The sequence below is a fragment of the Ranitomeya imitator genome, chromosome 2, assembly GCF_032444005.1.
Source record: "Ranitomeya imitator isolate aRanImi1 chromosome 2, aRanImi1.pri, whole genome shotgun sequence".
In the NCBI taxonomy this organism is placed as follows: Eukaryota; Metazoa; Chordata; class Amphibia; order Anura; family Dendrobatidae; genus Ranitomeya; species Ranitomeya imitator.
The window spans coordinates 364,815,860-364,837,967 of record NC_091283.1 but is presented as its reverse complement, the minus strand read 5'-3'; the positions used below and the strand labels follow the sequence as shown (position 1 = coordinate 364,837,967).

Sequence of the window (22,108 nt, the reverse complement as noted above, 5' to 3'; positions counted from 1 at the left end):
GGTCTTCCAAATGGACAAAGTGGCTTAAGGAAGGATATCTCAAATGTTTGACCCAAGTCATTCAGTTTAAGGGCAATGGTACCAAATACTAATGAAATGTATGTAAACTTTTGACTTTGCAATGAAAATTCCTTAAAACATTCTCTCTCTCAATATTCTGGAATTTGGTAAATATTAATAGTTATGGTAATCCTAATTGACCTAAAACGGGAAAGGTTTATTCTGATTTCAGTTTCAACTGTATATGCAGTTACTAATAGCTATCTAAAATAAATTAAAGAGCAATATTCAATGTGCATTGAATAATTCACATTGTTAAATATTTATGTATTCACTATATGGACAAGAGTATTGCAATTTTACTCTCAAACACTCCCAAAATACCCAACATTTCCTCTTATTTGTGACTCCCAATCTCAGTGATCTGCCATTAATTTCAGTTTCTTTCAATCTATAGTCTTCATGTTTTAACAAACTTATGTAACTTTTCTGTATTACAATAATAAAAATGTTCATATTGCACAAAACTATTTACATACGTGATCCATTTCTTCTTTGTACCTTCTTCTGTGACGATATGGTATATATACAAATACTTGACCGAACTCCACTGAGGTTGTGCAATTACAGTCATAATACTGAAGTAAGACAGCAAATGGGTAAATCTACAACATGCTGCTTCACCTGCAGATCTGAAGGTAATCAGATCTCAAGGAATAACAGGAACGGCCTGTGCGCACAAAAATGCAGAATTTATCTATTCTGTATTTGTAGGAGGATCTGGTGTGACACTTTTTTTATTCCCTTTACGACCTTGGACGTATAGGTACTGGAGGTAAACTTTATACCTATGATCACAGCGGCGCTCACGCTGTCATTTGACGGCTCTCTGACCGGCTGTGATGATTTCACTGCCGATCAGAATCAGTGTTTACCGCACTGCCATGCACAAAACAGCATGGCAAACATCTGCTCAATGCAGATTCGCAATTCATCACTGAATATGACTTTCATCCAGTCATCCACAGTCCACGATTGCTTTTCCTTAGCCTATTGTAACCTTGTTTTTTTTTCTGTTTAGGTGTTAATGATGGCTTTCGTTTAGCTTTTCTGTACGTAAATCCCATTACCTTTAGGCGGTTTCTTACAGTTCGGTTACAGGCGTTGACTCCAGTTTCCACGCAATCGTTCCTAATTTGTTTTGTTGTGCATTTCCTGTTTTGGAGACATATTGCTTTAAATTTCCGGTCTTGACACTTTGATGTCTTCCTTGGTCTACCAGTGTTTGCCTTTAACAACCATACCATGTTGTTTGTATTTGGTCCAGATTTTAGACACAGCTGACTGAACAACCAACATCTTTTGCAGTATTGCGTGATGATTTACCCTCTTTTAAGAGTTTGATAATCCTCTCCTTTGTTTCAATTGACATCTCTCCTGTTGGAGCCATGATTCATGTCAGTCCACTTGGTGCAACAGCTCTCCAAGGTGTGATTGCTCCTTTTTAGATGCAAACTAACGAGCAGATCTAATTTGATGCAGGTTTTATTTTTGGGTATGAAAATTTACAGGGTGAATCCATAATTTTTTCCTCAGAATTGAGTGATTCCATAATTTTTACCCTGTGCTTGGTTACAAAAAGTAACCATTAAGGACTACCACATTCTTGATTTCTTTTAGTGTTTTTTTTAAAGCCAGAAAGTTGCCATTTGAAATTACTTTAGTTTTGTGCCATGTCTGTGATCTGCTTCTTTTCTACAAAATTAAACAACTTAATAAACATCCTCCAAGGCTGGTGATTCCACAATTTTTGCCAGGGGTTGTAGGCAGAGAATTAGAACAGGCAGAAGACTGAAGAACGTGGTCAGTGACAATTCAAATCTTTACCAGGAATGGAGAACAAACTGCACATTATGGAAGTAACAAGCACCTGTTGCTGTGCTCCTGGATAGTAAGGAATGGGAACCTTAAGCAGACTATGTGAGTCTAGAATGACGGTACAAACCAAGTACAGGCACTTGGTATATCATGGCGGGGCCAATCATTTAAATACACCTTCCCACATGCTCGTTTTCTATCTATCTCTGCCTTTCTCTGTCTTTATGAAGCCAGAACTGCCAAAGAAGAGTGTGTAGATATTAAGGGAAAACAAGCAGTTGGTAAGGTATATTTAAATGATTGGCCATGCCTTTGTTCACTGGTACTTAGTTTGAACAGTAAATCTGTGCTGACAGTCTCCTTAAGGGTTCGCTAACAAGAGCGTATATAATGTTTAAAATGTTCAAAATCATGACCCTCATAGTATCTGTTCACGCACCCTCCATGCTCTTAATAGCCCTCTGTATCACTACTTGTACACACACTGGCTGGTGACCGGTTCATGCAACATTATGTGAAAACCCTATTTAGGATAGGGGAAAAGAATTAGTATTCATTTTGCAGTAAAATGCGCGCTGCCTATAAAAAACATATGTAAATGCCAAATGAATATCCACACCATCCCCCAACCATAATCCCACCCACCTCACTGATTGGGTGCAGACGACTGCCATATTACTAACCCGAGGATCACATCGCAATCCTCGGACTGGACATCTGCTCTTCTGACCTGATTGTGACAGTATGTATTTCTATGCAGCTGTCACGCTCAGGTCAGGAGAGAAGAAGGCCAGTGTGAGTATTGTGATGCGATCCTCGGACATATGGCAGTCTGACTGAATCACTGCAAACTCCATAGGGAGAGACCTCAATGACCAATGGTCATAGCGTGCGTCATGAAGCTGAAACGTCACTTGGCCTATCTTGGAACACTGACATGGCATCTGCGCAGTGGCTAAGACTATCACTGTGCATGTGAAACATGAAGATACAGTGTACATCAGCTAAGACGCTGATGTGCATGTCTTTGGACTTCGTTTCCAAATATATTAATTCAAATGCGCATGTCAGTGGACTTAGCTCAAAACACCATCGATAATCTTCTAGATACCATTTGTTATATATGTGTATTGGGGAATTTAACTGATTTTTAACAAAAGAAGGGTTATTAGATAGGGCTTCTAAGGTTGTAATTTGAGCTACAATATGGAAATAGTAGGTAACTAGGATGTTCAAGTATTCTGGTACACAGGGAAACAATGTTCTAAATCATTTATAAAGAAGAAGCCAATTTGTGGGCACTAATTCCCTTGCCAATCATGTTATATAGAGGCACGTCAGACCATGATAATATCCAACTAACAAACAAATGTTATGTTTTAACAATCCCAAAAGGAAACTATTTCTGTCATTTATACATCAGAGTCACCGAGTTATGCTGCCCTCTGTGTGACCTGGCAAATCTGATGAGCGGTAACGTTACTGATGTCACCGCTCTTCAGAGCAACCACATCTCGCAGAGTGATGGCTGCTAAAGCCTATCGAGCTTCAGAACGAGGCTCCATAGGCTTTCTATGACGGATTCAGGGAATGTTGTAGTAAGCGCTGGACTACGTTGGTCCTCCATAGGACCTGTTTTTTACACATTGGGGAACGAGGGACAGTGACTTGTTTTTATTTCTCTCTTTTTAGGGCAGGGCAGCATGGTGGCTTAGTGGTTAGCACTGCGACCTTGCAGCGCTGGAGTCCTGGGTTCAAATCCCATCAAGGACATCTGCAAGGAGTTTGTATGTTCTCCCAGTATTTGCGTGGGTTTCATCCAGGTACTCCGATTTCCTCCCACATTCCAAAGACATACTGATAGGGAATTTCGACTGTGAGCCCCATCAGGGACAGCGATGATAATGGGTGCTGCGGAATATGTTAGTGTTTTTGGTTTTACTGTGCTTTTTTGTGTTTTCAAGTCTCTTGGTGGTGTGAACATGTCTCTACGGGTTTGTTCACTGTGCACGCAGCTCATGTGTTCTGGTTTCACATAATTGTTTTCTTGTGTCCACAAGACTGGGGATGCCTCCACCCCTCTTTTTTTGAGCTGTGCGCACAGGACCCGTTCTGTCCAGCGTGTCCACATGGACATTCCTTTTCTGAATCCTGCTCATACAGGTATTGTACATATGACCAGGTTTTAAATACATGAGGACACAAAAGCGCACAGAGAGGTCATAAAATACTCTGTTGTAAAAAAGTCACAGTAAATAAGCAAGTGCTTGTCAAAAAATGAAAAAATACAGGGTATTTACTTAATACGTTTTTTTGCAAAAAAAGTATGTTAAGCTGCTCCACCAATCGCCAAGGTATACCCATAATAGAACAGTCCTATCTAATGTATATAATCCCTATCTGATGTATTTAAAAACCTGATCATCTGTATAGTACCTGTATGAGCAGGATTCAGAGAGAAAATATCCATGTAGAACATGCAGGATGGAACAGCTACAATGCAAATGACCCACAGAGGAGTGGTGGACTCCCCAGTCTTGTAGAAACAACAGAACAATTATAAAACCAAAAACACATGGGCTACTTGCACAGTGAACAAGTCTTCAGAAACCTGTTCACACCACCAATGAACTTGAAGACACAAAAGCGCACAGAGAGGTAAAAAAATACTATTTTTTTACCTCTCTGTGCGCTTTTGTGTCTTCAAGTTCTTTGGTGGTGTGAACAGGTTTCTGCAGACTTGTTCACTGTGCAAGTAGCCCATGTGTTTTTGGTTTTTTAAAGGGAACCTGTCACCTGAATTTGGCGGGACTGGTTTTGGGTCATATGGGCGGAGTTTTGGGGTGTTTGATTCACCCTTTCCTTACCCGCTGGCTGCATGCTGGCCGCAATATTGGATTGAAGTTCATTCTCTGTCCTCCGTAGTACATGCCTGCACAAGGTGCAATCTTGCCTTATGGAGGGGTGTACTACGGAGGACATAGAATGAACTTCAGTCCAATATTGCGGCCAGCATGCAGCCAGCGGGTAAGGAAAGGGTGAAACAAACACCCAAAAACTCTGCCCATATGACCCAAAACCAGTCCCGCCAAATTCAGTTGACAGGTTCCCTTTAAATACATGAGATAGGGATTACATACATTAGCTAGGACTGCTCTGATATGGGTATACCTTGACGTTTGGCAGAGTGGCTTAAAATACATTTTTTGCAAAAAACGTATCAACCAAATATCCTGTTTTTTCCATCTTTTTACCGGCACTTGCTGTCCACTGTGATTTTTTTTTGCAACAGAGTGTTTTTGGTTTTACTGTGCTTTTTTGTGTTTTCAAGTTTCTTCGTGGTGTGAACATGTCTCTACGGGCTTGTTCACTGTGCGCGCAGCTCATGTGTTCTGGTTTCACGGAATATGTTAGGGCTATATAAAAAAATAAAGAATATTAAAGATAAATTTTTATGTTTTTCAGGTTTCCATTTGTGGACTATGTTGGATTATCTGGACTGCGTTGGACCTGCATTTCTTTTTAATTAAATTCTTGAACCAGAGAAAGCGTTGAGACGTGTTTTTTTTAAACAATATATTCTTGTGTCTGTGTTTTACTTTTTATTACTAGGTTAGTAGTGAAGGTGTCTGATAGACACCTCTCTATTACTAACAACAGGGTTTGAGGTGAGCTGTGTTTTTGAACAATTCACAGTTGATATCAACTCTAAGCCCTAGTACCCTGATTTCCTCCGCACAAGGGCAATGGGAAGAGCAAAGGCAAAGCTTCAGAATTGGAGCATCTCATCTGATTCTCCACTTCTGGGGTGGCTCCGGGCTGGTATTTTTAAACAAGCCTAAAAAGCTATATAATAAACTCCACATGAAAGGCAATAAAGGGTGCAAGTTTATAATATGTAGGTGGGTTGTGAAATTATATATCTCCAGGGCATCTATCTTTTCTATTATATATCTAATTTCTTTATATCTATTGTAAGGAGGCTAATAGCCGCGTAATCAATTGGAGGTATGTGTCACAGGGATGGCTGCTCCCTGTTATGTAACCTAGAGTATTTTTTCTTTAGTGCATGTAAGCACTAAGATGTTGTTTAGTGCATCTGGGTCCAGTTTGCGGGTAGCTATGAGAGATGGATGGGTCTGGCTACCCACAAACCTCAACTGTGGGTGTGGTTACAGCCTACATAATGGAGGCTGTTTGGCACAGTGCTGTGTCTTGGGAGGTAGAAGGCCTCCTGTGTGTGTGGCTGCAGACCGAGCCTGCGTGCTGGACATTGCCTCAGCCTGTGTTCCCACTGGCCTGAGGGAACAGAGAGTCTCGGCTAAAGACATTGTGTTTTTTTTTTTTTTTTGCTCCAAGGGCCATTTACTTTTTGTTGTTGCTGCTGGGTTATGAAGTAAATAAACCTGCACAGACTTCCTTAACCCCTTCAAGTCGCGGCCCTTTTTCATTTTTGCGTTTTCGTTTTTCACTTCCCTCCTTCCCTGAGCCATAACTTTTTTATTTTTCCGTCAATATGGCCATGTGAGGGCTTATTTTTTGCGGGACAAGTTGTACTTTTGAACGACACCATTGGTTTTACCATGTCTTTTACTAGAAAACGGGAAAGAAATTTCAAGTGCGGTGAAATTGCAAAAAAAGTGCAATCCCACACTTGTTTTTTGTTTGGCTTTTTTGCTAGGTTCACTAAATGCTAAAACTAACCTGCCATTATGATTCTCTATGTCATTACGAGTTCATAGACACCTAACATGACTAGGTTATTTTTTATCTAAGTGGTGAAAAAAAATTCCAAACTTTGCTAAAAAAAAAAAAAAAGTGCCATTTTCCGATACCCGTAGCGTCTCCATTTTTCGTGATCTGGGGTCGGGTGAGGGCTTATTTTTTGCGTGTCGAGCTGATGTTTTTAATGATACCATTTTTGCGCAGATACGTTCTTTTGATCGCCCGTTATTGCATTTTAATGCAATGTCGCGGCGACCAAAAAAACGTAATTCTGGCGTTTCGGATTTTTTTCTCGCTACGCCGTTTAGCGATCAGGTTAATGCTTTTTTTTTAATTGATAGATCGGGCGATTCTGAACACGATGATACCAAATATGTGTATGTTTGATTTTTTTTTTAATTGTTTTATTTAGGATGGGGCGAAAGGGGGGTGATTTAAACTTTTATATTTTTTATATTTTTTTCATATTTTTAAAAACATTTTTTTTTTACTTGTGCCATGCTTCAATAGCCTCCATGGGAGGCTAGAAGCTGGCACCACTTGATCGGCTCAGCTACATAACAGCGATCATCAGATCGCTGCTATGTAGCTGAAATGCAGGTGTGCTGTGAGCGCCGACCACAGGGGGGCGCTCACAGCAGGCTTGCATCAGTAACCATAGAGGTCTCATGGACCTCTATGGTTACCTTCCTGATGCATCGCCGACCCCCGATCATGTGACGGGGGTCGGCGATGACGTCATTTCCGGCCGCCCGGCCGGATGCGGTAGTTAAATGCCGCTGTCTGTGTTTGACAGCGGCATTTAACAGGTTAATAGCGGCGGGTGAATAGCGATTTCACCCGCCGCTATTGCGCGCACATGTCAGCTGTACAAAACAAAGGGGGTGACACGGCATGTGCAGTACTAGTACGGCGCATGTCGTGAAGGGGTTAAAGAAACACGCCTCCTGCAGCAGCTGAGTGAGTACGATCCTTATAAAAGGTGCGAGACTGCGGGCATCGGTCCAGGAGGCACCTGGGAGGATTTCAGCAGGTGTTTGCTGTGGATCGGTTGGTCCACTAACTCCAGGAAGCTTGTGGTAGATCGGCGGGTCCACGAACTCCGGGCGGCTTGCTGTGGATCGTCTGGTCCAAGAACTCCAGGCAGTGCAGAAAGGTACAGAACCTTGTGGAGCCATGCAGAGCCAGGCAGAGCAGTGCAGATCCTCGTGAAGTGTAGCCATGCAGAGCTTTGCAAGGCTGGGCAGAGCCTTGCGAAGCAGTGCGGAGCTGCACTGTCTGGAACTGTTGGGGCAGATAGACTAACGTGTTGAGGTGGTGAGGAGCCTGAGAGGGCCATGGGGAGTCCACGGCGTGCACCCCAAGGAGGTATGGTTGCCCAAAAGGGGGCGGTGACCCAAAAAGGGGTGGTGGCCCAAAAAGGGGCAGCGGCGAAAGTGCCGAGTGACTGTTGCTGGGATCAGTGTTCGAACAGCGCATATCCGGGATTATGTTCGAACTTTCCATCTGAAAAGATGTCACAGAGCTGTTCTGTAGAAGTCAATGGAAAGTGCGTGGCTGGACCCAGGAAGCCAGGTGACCCTGGTGAGCGCCACACTCCCTGTCTATTGGATCGCCGAAAGGAAGATGGAGGCCCACTGTATCCATGGGGTTCCTAGGGATTATCGGATGTCCAGGGTAATCATTGAGACACCAACGATTCTTACCAGCCATGACGTCCCTGTAGTCCTGGACTTGTCATATCCTATTATAATAGGCCGGGATTTTAAATGGTTCTGGGACTTGTGGGAGGAAAGGGGGGGTGTCGAATTACTCAGAGGGGAGCCGGAATGACCCTAAGGGAGCCTCTCCAGAACAGGCGGCTGTAGGGGTCCCTGGTGGTGTGATGCATAAACAGGAGGAGGTAGCACTCCCTAAGGTCGATATCCCAAAGTTAAGGATGACCAGGGAACACTGTGGGTCTGGCCAACTCAGGGACTTAGCTGGGGTGACCAAATGTGTGACCGTTGAAAACAAGGTAGCTCCAGGAAAGGGGTCCGACAGCTGTGGGTGAGTAGTGGTGACTTCCATACAGACTGTGACGCAAGGGAAAAAGAGGGCGGTAAGGTGGAGCCAGGTACAAATGGCAGGTCTTCCTCTTGTCGCAAGGGCACAGCGGCTGCAGAAAGGCAGGACAGGTTACACTCTACCAGAAGTGGGATGAAAAATAGACAGGGTTAGTGGCCAACAAGGTTAATGTCCTTGATAAGGAGTTCACTTTACCACTGACAAACCCCAGCACAGAGGTAGTCGATGACATGCGGAAGATAAAACGGACACAGGGTGGCGGTAGAGATCCAACACCGGAAATCGCAGTAGTAGAAGAACTCAGAGAAAAAACGGAGAGCCTGCAGGAGAAGCTGTCCGAATCGACCGCTATCACCTGACAACGAGAGGATCAAATCGACAAACTGACTAAAGAAATGTGCACACGGAAAGAGCGAGCCGACAGCTCCTGCCATGTAGAAGCGCGCGTCCAAAGCTTAAAAGAAGAGCAAGGCAAAGTCTGTCAGCAGCTGGCGAACGAGAGGTTGAAGATGTTGAGTATGGAAGCTGCCAACTTTGTGCAGCGGGATCAGTTGCTTCATCTGGAGTCCGAGCTCTTGGAAGCCAAGGCTCAGCTCAGAGAGAAGGAAGCACAGGAGCAGAAGCTGCTTTATACCATCTGCTATATCGAGGAAAAGCTGCGATCTGCTCAGCAGGAGGACAAAGAACACGTGTCTCAGCTGGAAATGACCTGCTGCAACAAAGCGCAGGAGTTCCAGGACCTCGCCAGAGAGTTTTTTCGTGAGAATCAAAATTGGCAGATTTACGGGCCAAATTAAAGCGTCTGGAAGAACAGAAATTGGAGAAAATTGCGGCCTTGGAGTCAAAAATAAGTTCAATGTGGAAAGCGAGGAAACAACGTGAACAAGCCCACCGGGAACTGTCCACAGACTTGGTGTAGAAGAACGCAAGTGTCAGAGAGGCACATGAGAAGCATCGGCAGGCGCTTCTCTGGAGAGAGGATGAGCATCGCTGCCTGGCAGGGGAGCGGGATAAAGCTCTTTGAGAGCTTAAGATCAAGCAGGAGGCTAAGGCCCAGCTCTAGAAATACAAGGACAACCAAAAAAACGAGCTCTCCACTTTACAGAATGAACTGTCGCACTCTCTCGATCTGATCACAAAGAAGGATAGTGAGCTGGAGAGACTGGCCAAAGAGGTGACCTCCAGGGAGGAAGAAATTCAGCAGGGGAAGTGCTACACAGACAGCCTCACAGGGGAAGGAAGTCGATATCTTGAAAAAACGCTCTGACTCTCAGGACGACGTCAAACACGATGTCCAAGAAGGTGAGACTTCACTTTTCCAGTGCATGGTAGAGGTACCCGAGGACAGGCGATACGCTTGTGCCAGTGAGGCTGTGTATGAGGCATTTAGAAAGGCGGTGGAAGTGTATAGTGTAAACTTGGCCCCAGACTCTAAGCAGTTAGTTATACTATCGACTAGGGAAGTCACAGTAAAGCGGGTGGCTATCCTGAGTGACATGCACCTACGCTGACTTTGCACAAAATAGATGTTCCTGTTAAGGAATAAGGAAGCCGCTCAACGTCTGGAGCATGCAAGGAAGGCTCACAGTTGGCCGGGGTTGGTGGAAGACATCGTTCAAGTGCCCAGAAATCAATTAAGGAAAATAATTGCGAGACTGGGAAAAGTGATGGAGGAAATTTTGAATAAAGGCCCCGTCACACATAGCGAGATCGCTAGCGAGATCGCTGCTGAGTCACAAGTTTTGTGACGCAACAGCGATCTCAGTAGCGATGTCGCTATGTGTGACACGTACCAGCGATCAGGCCCCTGCTGTGAGATCGCTGGTCGTGTCGGAATGGCCTGGGCCATTTTTTGATTGTTGAGGTCCCGCTGACATCGCTGAATCGGCGTGTGTGACGCCGATTCAGCGATGTCTTCGCTGGTAACCAGGGTAAACATCGGGTTACTAAGCGCAGGGCCGCTCTTAGTAACCCGATGTTTACCCTGGTTACCATCGTTAAAATAAAAAAAACAAACGCTACATACTTACCTACCGCTGTCTGTCCCCGGCGCTGGGCTTCTCTGCTCTGGCTGTGAGCTCCGGGCAGCCGGAAAGCAGAGCGGTGACGTCACCGCTCTGCTTTCTGGCCGCTGTGCTCACAGCCAGAGCAGAGAAGCACAGCGCCGGGGACAGATATTTCCACAGACGACCGAGAAGGGTCTCTGGTCGGGTAAGAGAAGGTGCCAAGCCCCACGGCTTTACGCAGAGGGAGAGGTATGTAAGGAGGCTAATGGGTGATATGTGTCACAGGGATGGCGGCTCCCTGTGATGTAACCCGGAGTATTTTTTCTTTAGAGCACGCAAGCACTAAGATGTCGTTTAGGCTGGGTTCACATTGCATTAACAGCAGCCCGTTCAACACATACGTTAACGGGCTGCTGTTAACGCAAGTGCTGGTTTTGCAGCGCTAGCGCAGATAAAGCATCTGCTAGCTCTATCTGCGCTAGCGGTGACGGACTCGGAAACGCTGCAGCCCGCGTCTCAGGGTCCGTCACTCAATGACGGCACATGGCTAGCGCATGCCCATTGTGGGCGTGCGCTAGCGATGCATCCGACATTGCTTTCAATGGCGGCGTTAACGGACTACATTACACCACGTTATGCCGCGGTGTAACGTCCGTTTAACGGAGGCGCAGAACGCAATGTGAACCCAGCCTTAGATCATCTGTGTCCGGGTTGCAGGTAGCTATGAGAGATGGTCGGGTCTGTCTACCCAAAAACCTCACCTGTGGGTATGGTTACAGCCTATATAATGGAAACTGTTATTTGGCACAGTGCTGTGTCTTGGGAGGTAGAAGGCCTCCTGTGTGTGTGGCTCCAGACCGAGCATGCGTGCTGGACATTGCCGCAGCTTGTGTGCCCACTGGCCTGAGGGAGCAGAGAGCCTCGGCTAAAGGTACCTTCACACTGAACAACTTTACAACGATATCGCTAGCGATCTGTGACGTTGCAACGTCCTGAATAGCGATATCGTTGTGTTTGACACGCAGCAGCGATCAGGATCCTGCTGTGACATCGTTGGTCGGAGCAGAAAGGCCAGAACTTTATTTCGTCGCTGGATCTCCCGCAGACATTGCTGAATCGGCGTGTGTGACGCCGATTCAGCGATGTCTTCACTGGTAACCAGGATAAACATCGGGTTACTAAGCGCAGGGCAGCGCTTAGTAACCCGATATTTACCCTGGTTACCAGTGTAAATGTAAAAAAAACAAACATTACATACTTACATTCCGGTGTCTGTCCCCTCGCCGTGAGCTTCCCCCACTGACTGTGAGCGCCGGCCGGCCGTAAAGCACAGCGGTGACGTCACCGCTCTGCTTTACGGCCGGCCGGCGCTCACACAGTGCAGGGAAGCTGAGGCCGGGGGACAGACACCGGAATGTAAGTACAGTATGTAGTGTTTTTTTTTTTTTTACATTTACACTGGTAACCAGGGTAAATATCGGGTTACTAAGCGCGGCCCTGCACTTAGTAACCCGATGTTTACCCTGGTTACCAGGGGACTTCGGCATCGTTGGTCGCTGGAGAGCTGTCTCTGTGACAGCTCTCCAGCGACCACACAGCAACGCTGCAGCGATCGGCATCGTTGCCTATATCGCTGTAGCGTAGCTTAATGTGATGGTACCTTAAGGACATTGTGTGCTGATGATTTTGTCTGCTCCCAGTGCTATTTACTTTTTGTTGTTGCTGCTGGGTTATAAAGCAAATAAACCAGCACAGACTTCCTTAACCCCTTCACCCCAAAGCCTGTTTTCACCTAAGTGACAGGGCCAATTTTTACAATTCTGACCACTGTCACTTTATGAGGTCACAACTCGTAAACGCTTGAACGGATCCTGGTGATTCAGACATTGTTTTCTCGTGACATATTGTACTTCATGATAGTGGTAAAACTTCTTCGATATGACTTGCATTTATTTGTGAAAAAAACAAAAATTTGTCGGAAATTATGAAAATTTAGCAATTTTCAAACTCTTAGTTTTTATGCCCTTAAATTAGAGTTATATCACATAATATAGTTAATAAACAACATTTCCCACATGTCTGCTTTACATCAGCACAATCTTGGAAACATAATTTTTTTTTGTTAGGACGTTATAAGGGTTAAACGTTGACCAGCGATTTCTCATTTTTGCAACAAAATTTGCAAAACCATTTTTTTACGGACCACCTCACACTTGTAGTGACTTTGAGGGGTCTATATGACAGAAAATGCCCAAAAGTGACACCATTCTAAAAACTGCACCCCTCAAGGTGCTCAAAACCACATTCAAAAAATGTATTAACCCTTCAGGTGCTTCACAGGAATTTTTTGAATGTTTAAAAAAATTGAACATTTAACTTTTTTTTCACAAAATTTTTACTTCAGGTCCAATTTGTTTCATTTTACCAAGGGTAACAGGAGAAATTGGACCACAAAAGTCGTTGTACAATTTGTCCTGAGTACGCCAATACCCCATATGTGGGGGTAAACCACTGTTTGGGCACATGGCAGAGCTCGGAAGGGAAGGAGCGCCATTTGACTTTTCAATGCAAGATTTGCTGGAATTGAGATCGGAGCCCATGTCACGATTGGAGAGCCCCTGATGTGCCTAAACAGTGGAAACCCCCACAAGTGACACCATTTTGGAAAGTAGACCCCCTAAGGAACTAATCTAGATGTGTGGTGAGCACTTTGAACCTCCAAGTGCTTCACAGAAGTTTATAATGTAGAGCCGTAAAAAAAATTTTATATTAATTTTCACAAAAAATGATCTTTTTGCCCCAAATTTTTTATTTTCCCAAGGGTAACAGGATAAATTGGACCCCAAAAGTTGTTGTGCAATTTGTCCTGAGTACGCCGATACTTCATATATGGGGATAAACCACTGTTTGAGCGCATGGCAGAGCTCGGAAGGGAAGGAGTGCCATTTGACTTTTCAATGCAAAATTGGCTGGAATTGAGATCGGACGCCATGTCGCATTTGGAGAGCCCCTGACGTGCCTTAACAGTGGAAACCCCCCACAAGTGACCCCATTTTGGAAAGAAGACCCCCTAAGGAACTTATCTAGATGTGTGGTGAGCACTTTTAACCCCCAATTGTTTCACTAAAGTTTAGAATGTAGCATTGTGAAAATGAAAAAATCATTTTTTCTTTCCACAAAATGATGTTTTAGCCCGCAATTTTTTTTTCCCAAGGGTAACAGGAGAAATTGGACCACAAATGTTATTGTCCAATTTGTCCTGAGTACGCTGATACCCCACATGTGGGGGGAACCACCGTTTGAGTGCATGGCAGAGCTCGGAAGGGAAGGAGCGCCATTTGAAATGCAGACTTAGATGGATTGGTCTGCAGGCGTCATGTTGCATTTGCAGAGCCCCTGATGTACCTAAACAGTAGAAACCCCCCACAAGTGACCCCATATTGGAAACTAGACCCCCCAAGGAACTTATCTAGATGTGTTGTGAGAGCTTTGAACCAACAAGTGTTTCACTACAGTTTATAACGCAGAGCCGTGAAAATAAAAAATATTTTTTTTCCACGAAAATGATATTTTAGCCCCCACGTTTTTATTTTCCCAAGGGTAACAGAACAAATTAGACCCCAAAAGTTGTTGTCCAACTTGTCCTGAGAACGCTGATACCCCATATGTTGGGGGGAACCACTGTTTGGGCGCACGGCAGAGCTCGGAAGGGAAGGAGCGCCATTTGAAATGCAGACTTAGATGGATTGGTCTGCAGGCGTCATGTTGCATTTGCAGAGCCCCTGATGTACCTAAACAGTAGAAACCCCCCACAAGTGACCCCATATTGGAAACTAGACCCCCCAAGGAACTTATCTAGATGTGTTGTGAGAGCTTTGAACCAACAAGTGTTTCACTACAGTTTATAACGCAGAGACGTGAAAATAAAAAATATTTTTTTTCCACGAAAATGATATTTTATCCCCTATGTTTTTATTTTCCCAAGGGTAACAGGACAAATTGGACCCCAAAAGTTGTTGTCCAACTTGTCCTGAGAACGCTGATACCCCATATGTTGGGGGAAACCACTGTTTGGGCACACAGGAGAACTCAGAAGGGAAGAAGCACTGTTTTACTTTTTCAAAGCAGAATTGGCTGGAATTGAGATCGGACGCCATGTCGCGTTTGGAGAGCCCCTGATGTGCCTAAACAGTGGAAACCCCCAATTATAACTGAAACCCTAACCCCAACCCTAGCCCTAACCCTAACCCTAGCCCTAACCCTAGCCCTAACCCTAGCCCTAACGGGAAAATGGAAATAAATACATTTTTTTACATTTTATTATTTTTCCCTAAGTAACGGGGTGATGAAGGGGGGTTTGATTTACTTTTATAGCGTTTTTTTGGTGGATTTTTATGATTGGCAGCTGTCACACACTAAAAGACGCTTTTTATTGCAAAAAATAGTTTTTGCATCACCACATTTTGAGAGCTATAATTTATCCATATTTTGGCCCACAGAGTCATGTGAGATCTTGTTTTTTGCGGGATGAGTTGACGTTTTTATTGGTAACATTTTCGGGCAGATGACATTTTTTATCACATTTTATTCCGATTTTTGGGAGGCGGAATGAACAAAAACCAGCAATTCCTGAATTTCTTTTAGGGGGGGGCGTTTATACCGTTCCACGTGTGGTAAAATGGATAAAGCAGTTTTATTCTTCAGGTCAGTACGATTACAGCGATACCTCATTTATGTAATTTTTTTATGTTTTGGCGCTTTTACACAATAAAAACTATTTTATATAAGAAAATAATTGTTTTTGCATCGCTTTATTCTGAGAGCTATAACTTTTTTATTTTTCTGCTGATGATGCTGTATGGCGGCTTTTTTTTTGCGGGACAAGATGACGTTTTCAGCGGTACCATGGTTATTTATATCCGTCGTTTTGATCGCGTGTTATTCCACTTTTTGTACGCCTGTATGATAATAAAGCAATGTTTTTTGCCTTGTTTTTTATTTTTTATTTTTGCGGTGTTCACTGAAGGGGTTAACTAGTGGGATAGTTTTATAGAGCGGGTCGTTATGGACGCGGCGATACCAAATATGTGTACATTTATTGTTTTTTTTTTAATTTACATAAATAAGTGGATTTATTGGGAAATTATTATTTTTTTTATTTGGGGATTTTTTTTTTTTTTTTTTTACACATTCTATTTTTTTTTTTTTTAACTTTCTAACATTGTCCCAGGGTGGGACATCTCTGTATTAGATCAGATCGTTGATCTGACACTGTGCATAGCACTCTGTCAGATCAACGATCTGACAGGCAGTTTAGCTGGCTTTCCAGCTAGCCAGGTCATTTCATGACCCGGAAGGAGTCCGGCGGCCATCTTGGATCCGGGGACTCCTTCCGGGTCACCGGAGCAACGCGATCTCATTGCGTTGCTCCGGTGGGAGAGCGCAGGGAGCCCCCGTCCCTGCGCGATCCCCCTCTATGCCGCTGTCACTACTGACAGCAGCATCAGAGGGGTTAAATGCCCGCGATCGGCGATAGCGCCGATCGTGGGCATTGCTGCGGGGTGTCAGCTGTTATATACAGCTGACACCCGCACCCGATCACCGTGGCGCTCAGCACGAGACCGCGGTGATCGGTGCGCCGTACTAGTACTGCTGCTGGCACAAATGCAGTCCCGGCAGCGCAGTACTAGTACGGCGCGTGGCGCGAAGGGGTTAAAGAAACACGCCTCCTGTCTTCCTCCTGCAGCACCTGAGTATGATCCTTACACTATGTATAAGATTGTTTCATTAGTTTTGCACACTAACTTTAACCCCTTCATGACCTTGGGATTTTCCGTTTTTCCGTGTTCGTTTTTTGCTCCCCTCCTTCCCAGAGCCATAACTTTTTTACTTTTCCATCAATATGGCCATATGAGGGCTTATTTTTTGCAAAACAAGTTGTACTTTTGAACTACATCATTGGTTTTAGCATGTCGTGTACTAGAAAACGGGAAAAAAATTCCAAGTGCGGTGAAATTGCAAAAAAGTGCAATCCCACACTTGTTTTTTGTTTGACTTTTTTGCTAGGTTCACTAAATGCTAAAACTGACCTGCCATTATGATTTTCCAGGTCATTACGAGTTCATAGACAACTGACATGTCTAGGTTATGTGGTGAAAAAAAAATTCAAACTTTGCTTAAAAAAAAAAAAAAAAAACATTAGCCATTTTCCGATACCCGTAGCGTCTCCATTTTTCAAGATCTGGGGTCGGTTGAGGGCTTATTTTTTGTGTGCCGAGCTGGCATTTTTAATGATACCATATTCGTGCAGATACGTTCTTTTGATTTCCCGTTATTGCATTTTAATGCAATGTCATGGCGACCCAAAAACGTAATTCTGGCGTTTCAAATTTTTTTCTCTCTACGCCATTTAACGATCAGGTTAATCCTTTTTTTTATTGATAGATTGGACGATTCTGACCGTGGTGGTACCAAATGTGTGTAGGTTTGATTTTGTTTTATTGATTTATTTGAATGGGGCAAAAGGGGGGTGATTTACATTTTTATATATTTTTTTCACTTTTTTTTTTTTTTACTTTTGCCATGCTTCAATAGGAGGCTAGAAGCTGGCACAACTCGATCGCCTCTGCTACATAGCAGCGATCATCAGAATGCTGCTATGTGGCTGAATTGCAGGTGTGCTATGAGCGCCGACCACAGGGTGGCACTCAAAGCTAGCCGGGATCAGTAACCATAGAGGTCTCAAGGACCTCTATGGTTACTATGCAGAAGCATCGCTGACCCCCGATCATGTGACGGGGTCGGCGATGCGCTCATTTCCGGCCGGAAGCGCCGGTTAAATGCCGCTGTCAGCGTTTGACAGCGGCATTTAACTAGTTAATAGCGGCGGGTGAATTGCTATTGCGGGCACATGTCAGCTGTTCAAAACAGCTGACATGTCCCGGCTTTAATGGGGGCTCACCGCCAGGGCCCTGCATCAATGCGGTGTATCTGACCTCGGACGTACTATCCCATCCAAGGTGAGAAAGGGGTTAAAGTTACATACAGTATTATAGTATGTCAAAGATTGCGTTAAAAACACATTGCACATGGATGCTAGGTGAGAAAAAAAACCCACACATGACATATGGAATGACATACACAGGACACTTGTGCAACTTTTCGGCATGAATATCAGACCAATTTTTAATACGCAGATGCGAGCGAACCCTTAGCTGTATAAAAATGAACATAGATAATGGCTATGTCCATCCATCAATCACGGAAAGAGTGGCACAGGATCCGAGTGAAGTGTAAGTGGCTGCGCTGCTGCTGAATATATTCAGATTATCAATAATATTTTCAAAAGCTTTATTGGACAGGTTTCAGGTCAACGCCTTTTAAAGTCATCCACAGGACCTCTTCATCAGGACAAAACCTATCATAGATATTGTGAAGAGGTCCTGATGAAAAGGTCCTGTGTATGACTTCAAAACGCGTTGACCTGAAACCTGTCCAATAAAGCTTTTGAAAATATTATCGACTATCAGCAGATGAGCAGATTCCTTTTCTCTCTGCACCATATTGTGTTATCAGTTAAAACCCTATTGCGCTTTTTTCTCAGTTTCCCATATCTTCATCTATCAATCATACTCTACTTTGTATCAATACTAGTGATGGGTGAGCACGCTCAGGTGCGAACCAAGGGTCTTCAGCATGCTCGAAAAATATGTTTGCGTCACCACGGCTGCGTCTCTCCTGTTTATTAGGTAATCCTTGCATGTTTTGCAGGTGTCAAACAGCCGTGAAATATGGAGCTGCAGGGACTCAAACATATTTTTCGAGCACGCCGAACACACTTGGTTATCACTCGAGCAAGGTCGGATAATAGAATCATGGAATGTTAGAGTTGGAAGTAACCTCAATGGTTATGGTGGCCAACCCCCTGCTCAATGCAGGATTCACTAAACCATCTCAGACAAATGTCTGTCCAGCCTCTGTTTGAAGACTTCCATTGACGAAAAACTCACTACCTCCTGTGGCAGCCTCTTCCTCTCATTGATCACCCTCACTGTCAAAATGTTTTTTTCTAATATCTAATCTGTATCTTCTCCCTTTCAGTTTCATTTAATTGCTTCCCGTGTTTCCATGTGCAAATGAGAATAAGGATGATCCCTCTACACCATGGGTGGGGAACCTCAGGCCCCAGGGCCATTTACATCCCTCGATGACCTTTTATCAGGCCCCTGAGCAGATTCTCAGGGACTGCATTCTTGGTCAGGGAAGGGGTATTTTGATTACAACCAGCTCATTAATTTCTTCTTGCTCTGTTAGCACACAGATGCAATGTTCACTACTGAAACCTGAGGGGCATGCAATGAAAGATTACGTCCTGACACCAGTGTCAGAGTCAGGATATACTATGTTGGCAGAGTTTGTATGGCCCCCGAAGGATGGTATAAATATCCAAATGGCCCTTGGCAGGAAAAAGATTCCCCACCCCTGCTCTACACTGTGACATCCCTTCAGATATTTGTAGACAGCTATTCAGTCTCATCTTAGTCTTCTTTTTTGCAAGCTAAACTTTCCCAGATCCTTTAATCGTTCCTCATAGGACATACTTTGCACCATCCTGGTAGCTCTTCTCTGAATTTACACCAGTTTTTCAATGTCTTTTTTAAAGTGTGCCCAGAACTGGACACAGTACTCCAGATGAGGCCTGACCAAGGAGTAGAGGGGGATAATTACTTCACGTGATCAAGACTATGCTTCTCTTAATACATCCTAGAACTGTGCTTGCCTTTTTTTGCTGCTGCATCACACTGTTGACTCATGTGAAGTCTGTGATCTATTAGTATACCCAAGTCTTTTTCACATGTGCTGTTGCTTAGTTCTATTCCTCCCTTTCTGTAGATGTAATTTTCACTTTTCTTGCCCATATGTAGAATCTTGCATTAAATACCAGTCTATTAGTCACTGCCATTGTTAATAATAATAATCTTTATTTTTATATAGCGCTAACATATTCCGCAGCGCTTTACATTTTGCACACATTATCATCACTGTCCCCGATGGGGATCACAATCTAAATTCCCTATCAGTATGTCTTTGGAATGTGGGAGGAAACCAGAGTGCCCAGAGGAAACCCACGCAAACACGGAGAGAACATACAAACTCTTTGCAGATGTTGTCCTTGGTGGGGTTTGAACCCAGAACTCCAGCACTGCAATGCTGCAGTGCTAACCACTGCGCCACCGTGCCGTTCAAGCTTATCTAGATCCTTCTGAATCCTTTTTATGTCTTCTCTAGTGTTAGCTATCCCTCCTAGCTTTGCATGTTCTGCAAATGTGATTAGTTTACCTTCAGTTCCCTTATCTAGATCATTTATAAAAATATTGAACAACACTGGGGCCAGGATAGAGCCTTGTGGTACCCCTCTTGAAACACTTCCAATTGGATGTGCAGCCATTTATTACCACTCTTTGAGTACGATCACTGAGCCAGTTATGAATCCACCTAACCCTAGCCTTGACAATCCCATACTTGGTCATTCTTTCAATAAGGATAGTATGAGATATTTTATCAAATGCTTGGCTGAAGGTGAGATATACTATATCTACCGCATTTCACTAGTCAGTGATTCCATCACAGAAAGGGAATTAGTCTGGCATGACTTGTTTACTACAAACCCATGCTGGATCTGGTTATTTACTGTATTCTTATCCAAGTACTTACAAACATGCTGTTTAATAATTTGATCAAAGATCATTCCTGGTACGGAAGTAAGGCTCACTGGCCTGTAATTTCCTGGTTCCATCTTCTTTTCTTTATTGAAGATAGTTACAACATTTGCCTTTCTCCAATCTACTGGGACTTCTAAGTTCTATGCTAAGCAATACAAATTACCAGCTCATTGGTCTATATAAACTAATGTTATAAGATTTAAATAGGTTTACTACTTACAGACAGTCATCAAAACCAAATAGGCATCAAATATTGGATAAACCATGCATATTGCCTACATCAGCTGAACCAGAGCTATTAGAATTTGATTTAAAAAAAACAAACAAAACAACACAAATCAAAGTACAAACTATTTCTAAAAAATATGTTGTTACTAAAACCACTGTTTTTGTGTAAAAATAAAAGTAAACAAAAAAAGTGTGCATAGTGGGTATCAGAATGTCTGGATCTGTAAAAGTTCTCCCAATATTTATCTTGTATGGTGAACACCGTAAAAAAAAAATGCCACAAAATAGAATAAAAAGTGATCGAAGTCATAGAGAAAAAGTTAGCACTGAAAGCATCCTCTCATCACGCAAAAAGAGTCTCCACACAACTCTGGTGAAGAAAATATACAGTATATATAAAAAAAAAGTTCTGAAAAAACAAATTAGTTCTTGTAAAAATAGGTTATATTACGCAAAAAAAACAAAACAAACAAAAAAAGATATAAATGTTTATAACAATGTAATCGAAACAAACCGAAGAATGCTTTTTTCTTAATCCGTTTACCACACAGTGAAGGTGAAAAAAATAAATAAGATCAATTCATGAATTCCTAGTTTTGATTCAATGTGTCATTCACATCCTTCACAAACACACGGCTCCGCTCCGTACACACGCGGCTCTGCTCCGTATACCTCGTACACACAGGACTCAGCTCCGCTCACCCCGTACACACAGGGCTCCGCTCCGTACACCTTGTACACATGCGGCTCCACTCCGTACACCTCGTACACACGCGGCTCTGCTCCGTACACCTTGTACACACAGGACTCCGCTCCGCTCACCCCGTACATATGCGGCTCTGCTCCATACACCTCGTACACACACGGCTTCCCTCCGTACACCTTGTACACATGTGGCTCCGCTCCGTATACCTTGTACACACAAGGCTCTGCTCCATACACCTCATACACACAGGACTCCGCTCCATATACCTCATACACACAGGACTCCGCTCCATATACCTCATACACATGTGGTTCTGCTCCATACACCTCATACACACACGGCTCCGCTCCATATACCTCATACACATGTGGTTCTGCTTCGTACACCTCATACACACAGGACTCTGCTCACCCCGTACACATGTGGTTCTGCTCCATACACCTCGTACACACAGGGCTCCGCTCCATACACCTCGTACACAGGCGGCTCTGCTCCGTACACCTTCGTACACATGCGGCTCCACTCCGTGCACCTCGTACACACACGGCTCCGCTCCGTACACCTCGTACACACAGATCCACTCCGTACACCTCGTACACACACTGCTCTGCTCCATACACCTCATACACACGGGTCCGCTCCGTACACCTCGTACACATGGCTCTGCTCCGTACACCTCGTACACACGGCTCCGCTCCGTACACCTCGTACACACACGGCTCTGCTCCGTACACGTCGTACACACAGTGCTCTGCTCCATACACCTTGTACACACG

General features: G+C 43.9%; 1 protein-coding gene across 1 annotated transcript in view; it reads left to right on the top strand.

Annotated features, from left to right (window-relative positions):
- Positions 1 to 22,108, top strand: part of LOC138666585 (zinc finger protein Xfin-like) — a 162,944-nt gene that overhangs the window by 43,595 nt on the left and 97,241 nt on the right. Inside the window, exons 8-9 of the mRNA XM_069754786.1 lie at positions 8,621 to 8,719; positions 9,082 to 9,429. Coding sequence (XP_069610887.1) covers positions 8,621 to 8,719; positions 9,082 to 9,429 — 447 coding nt within the window. The remainder of the gene's footprint in view (positions 1 to 8,620; positions 8,720 to 9,081; positions 9,430 to 22,108) is intronic.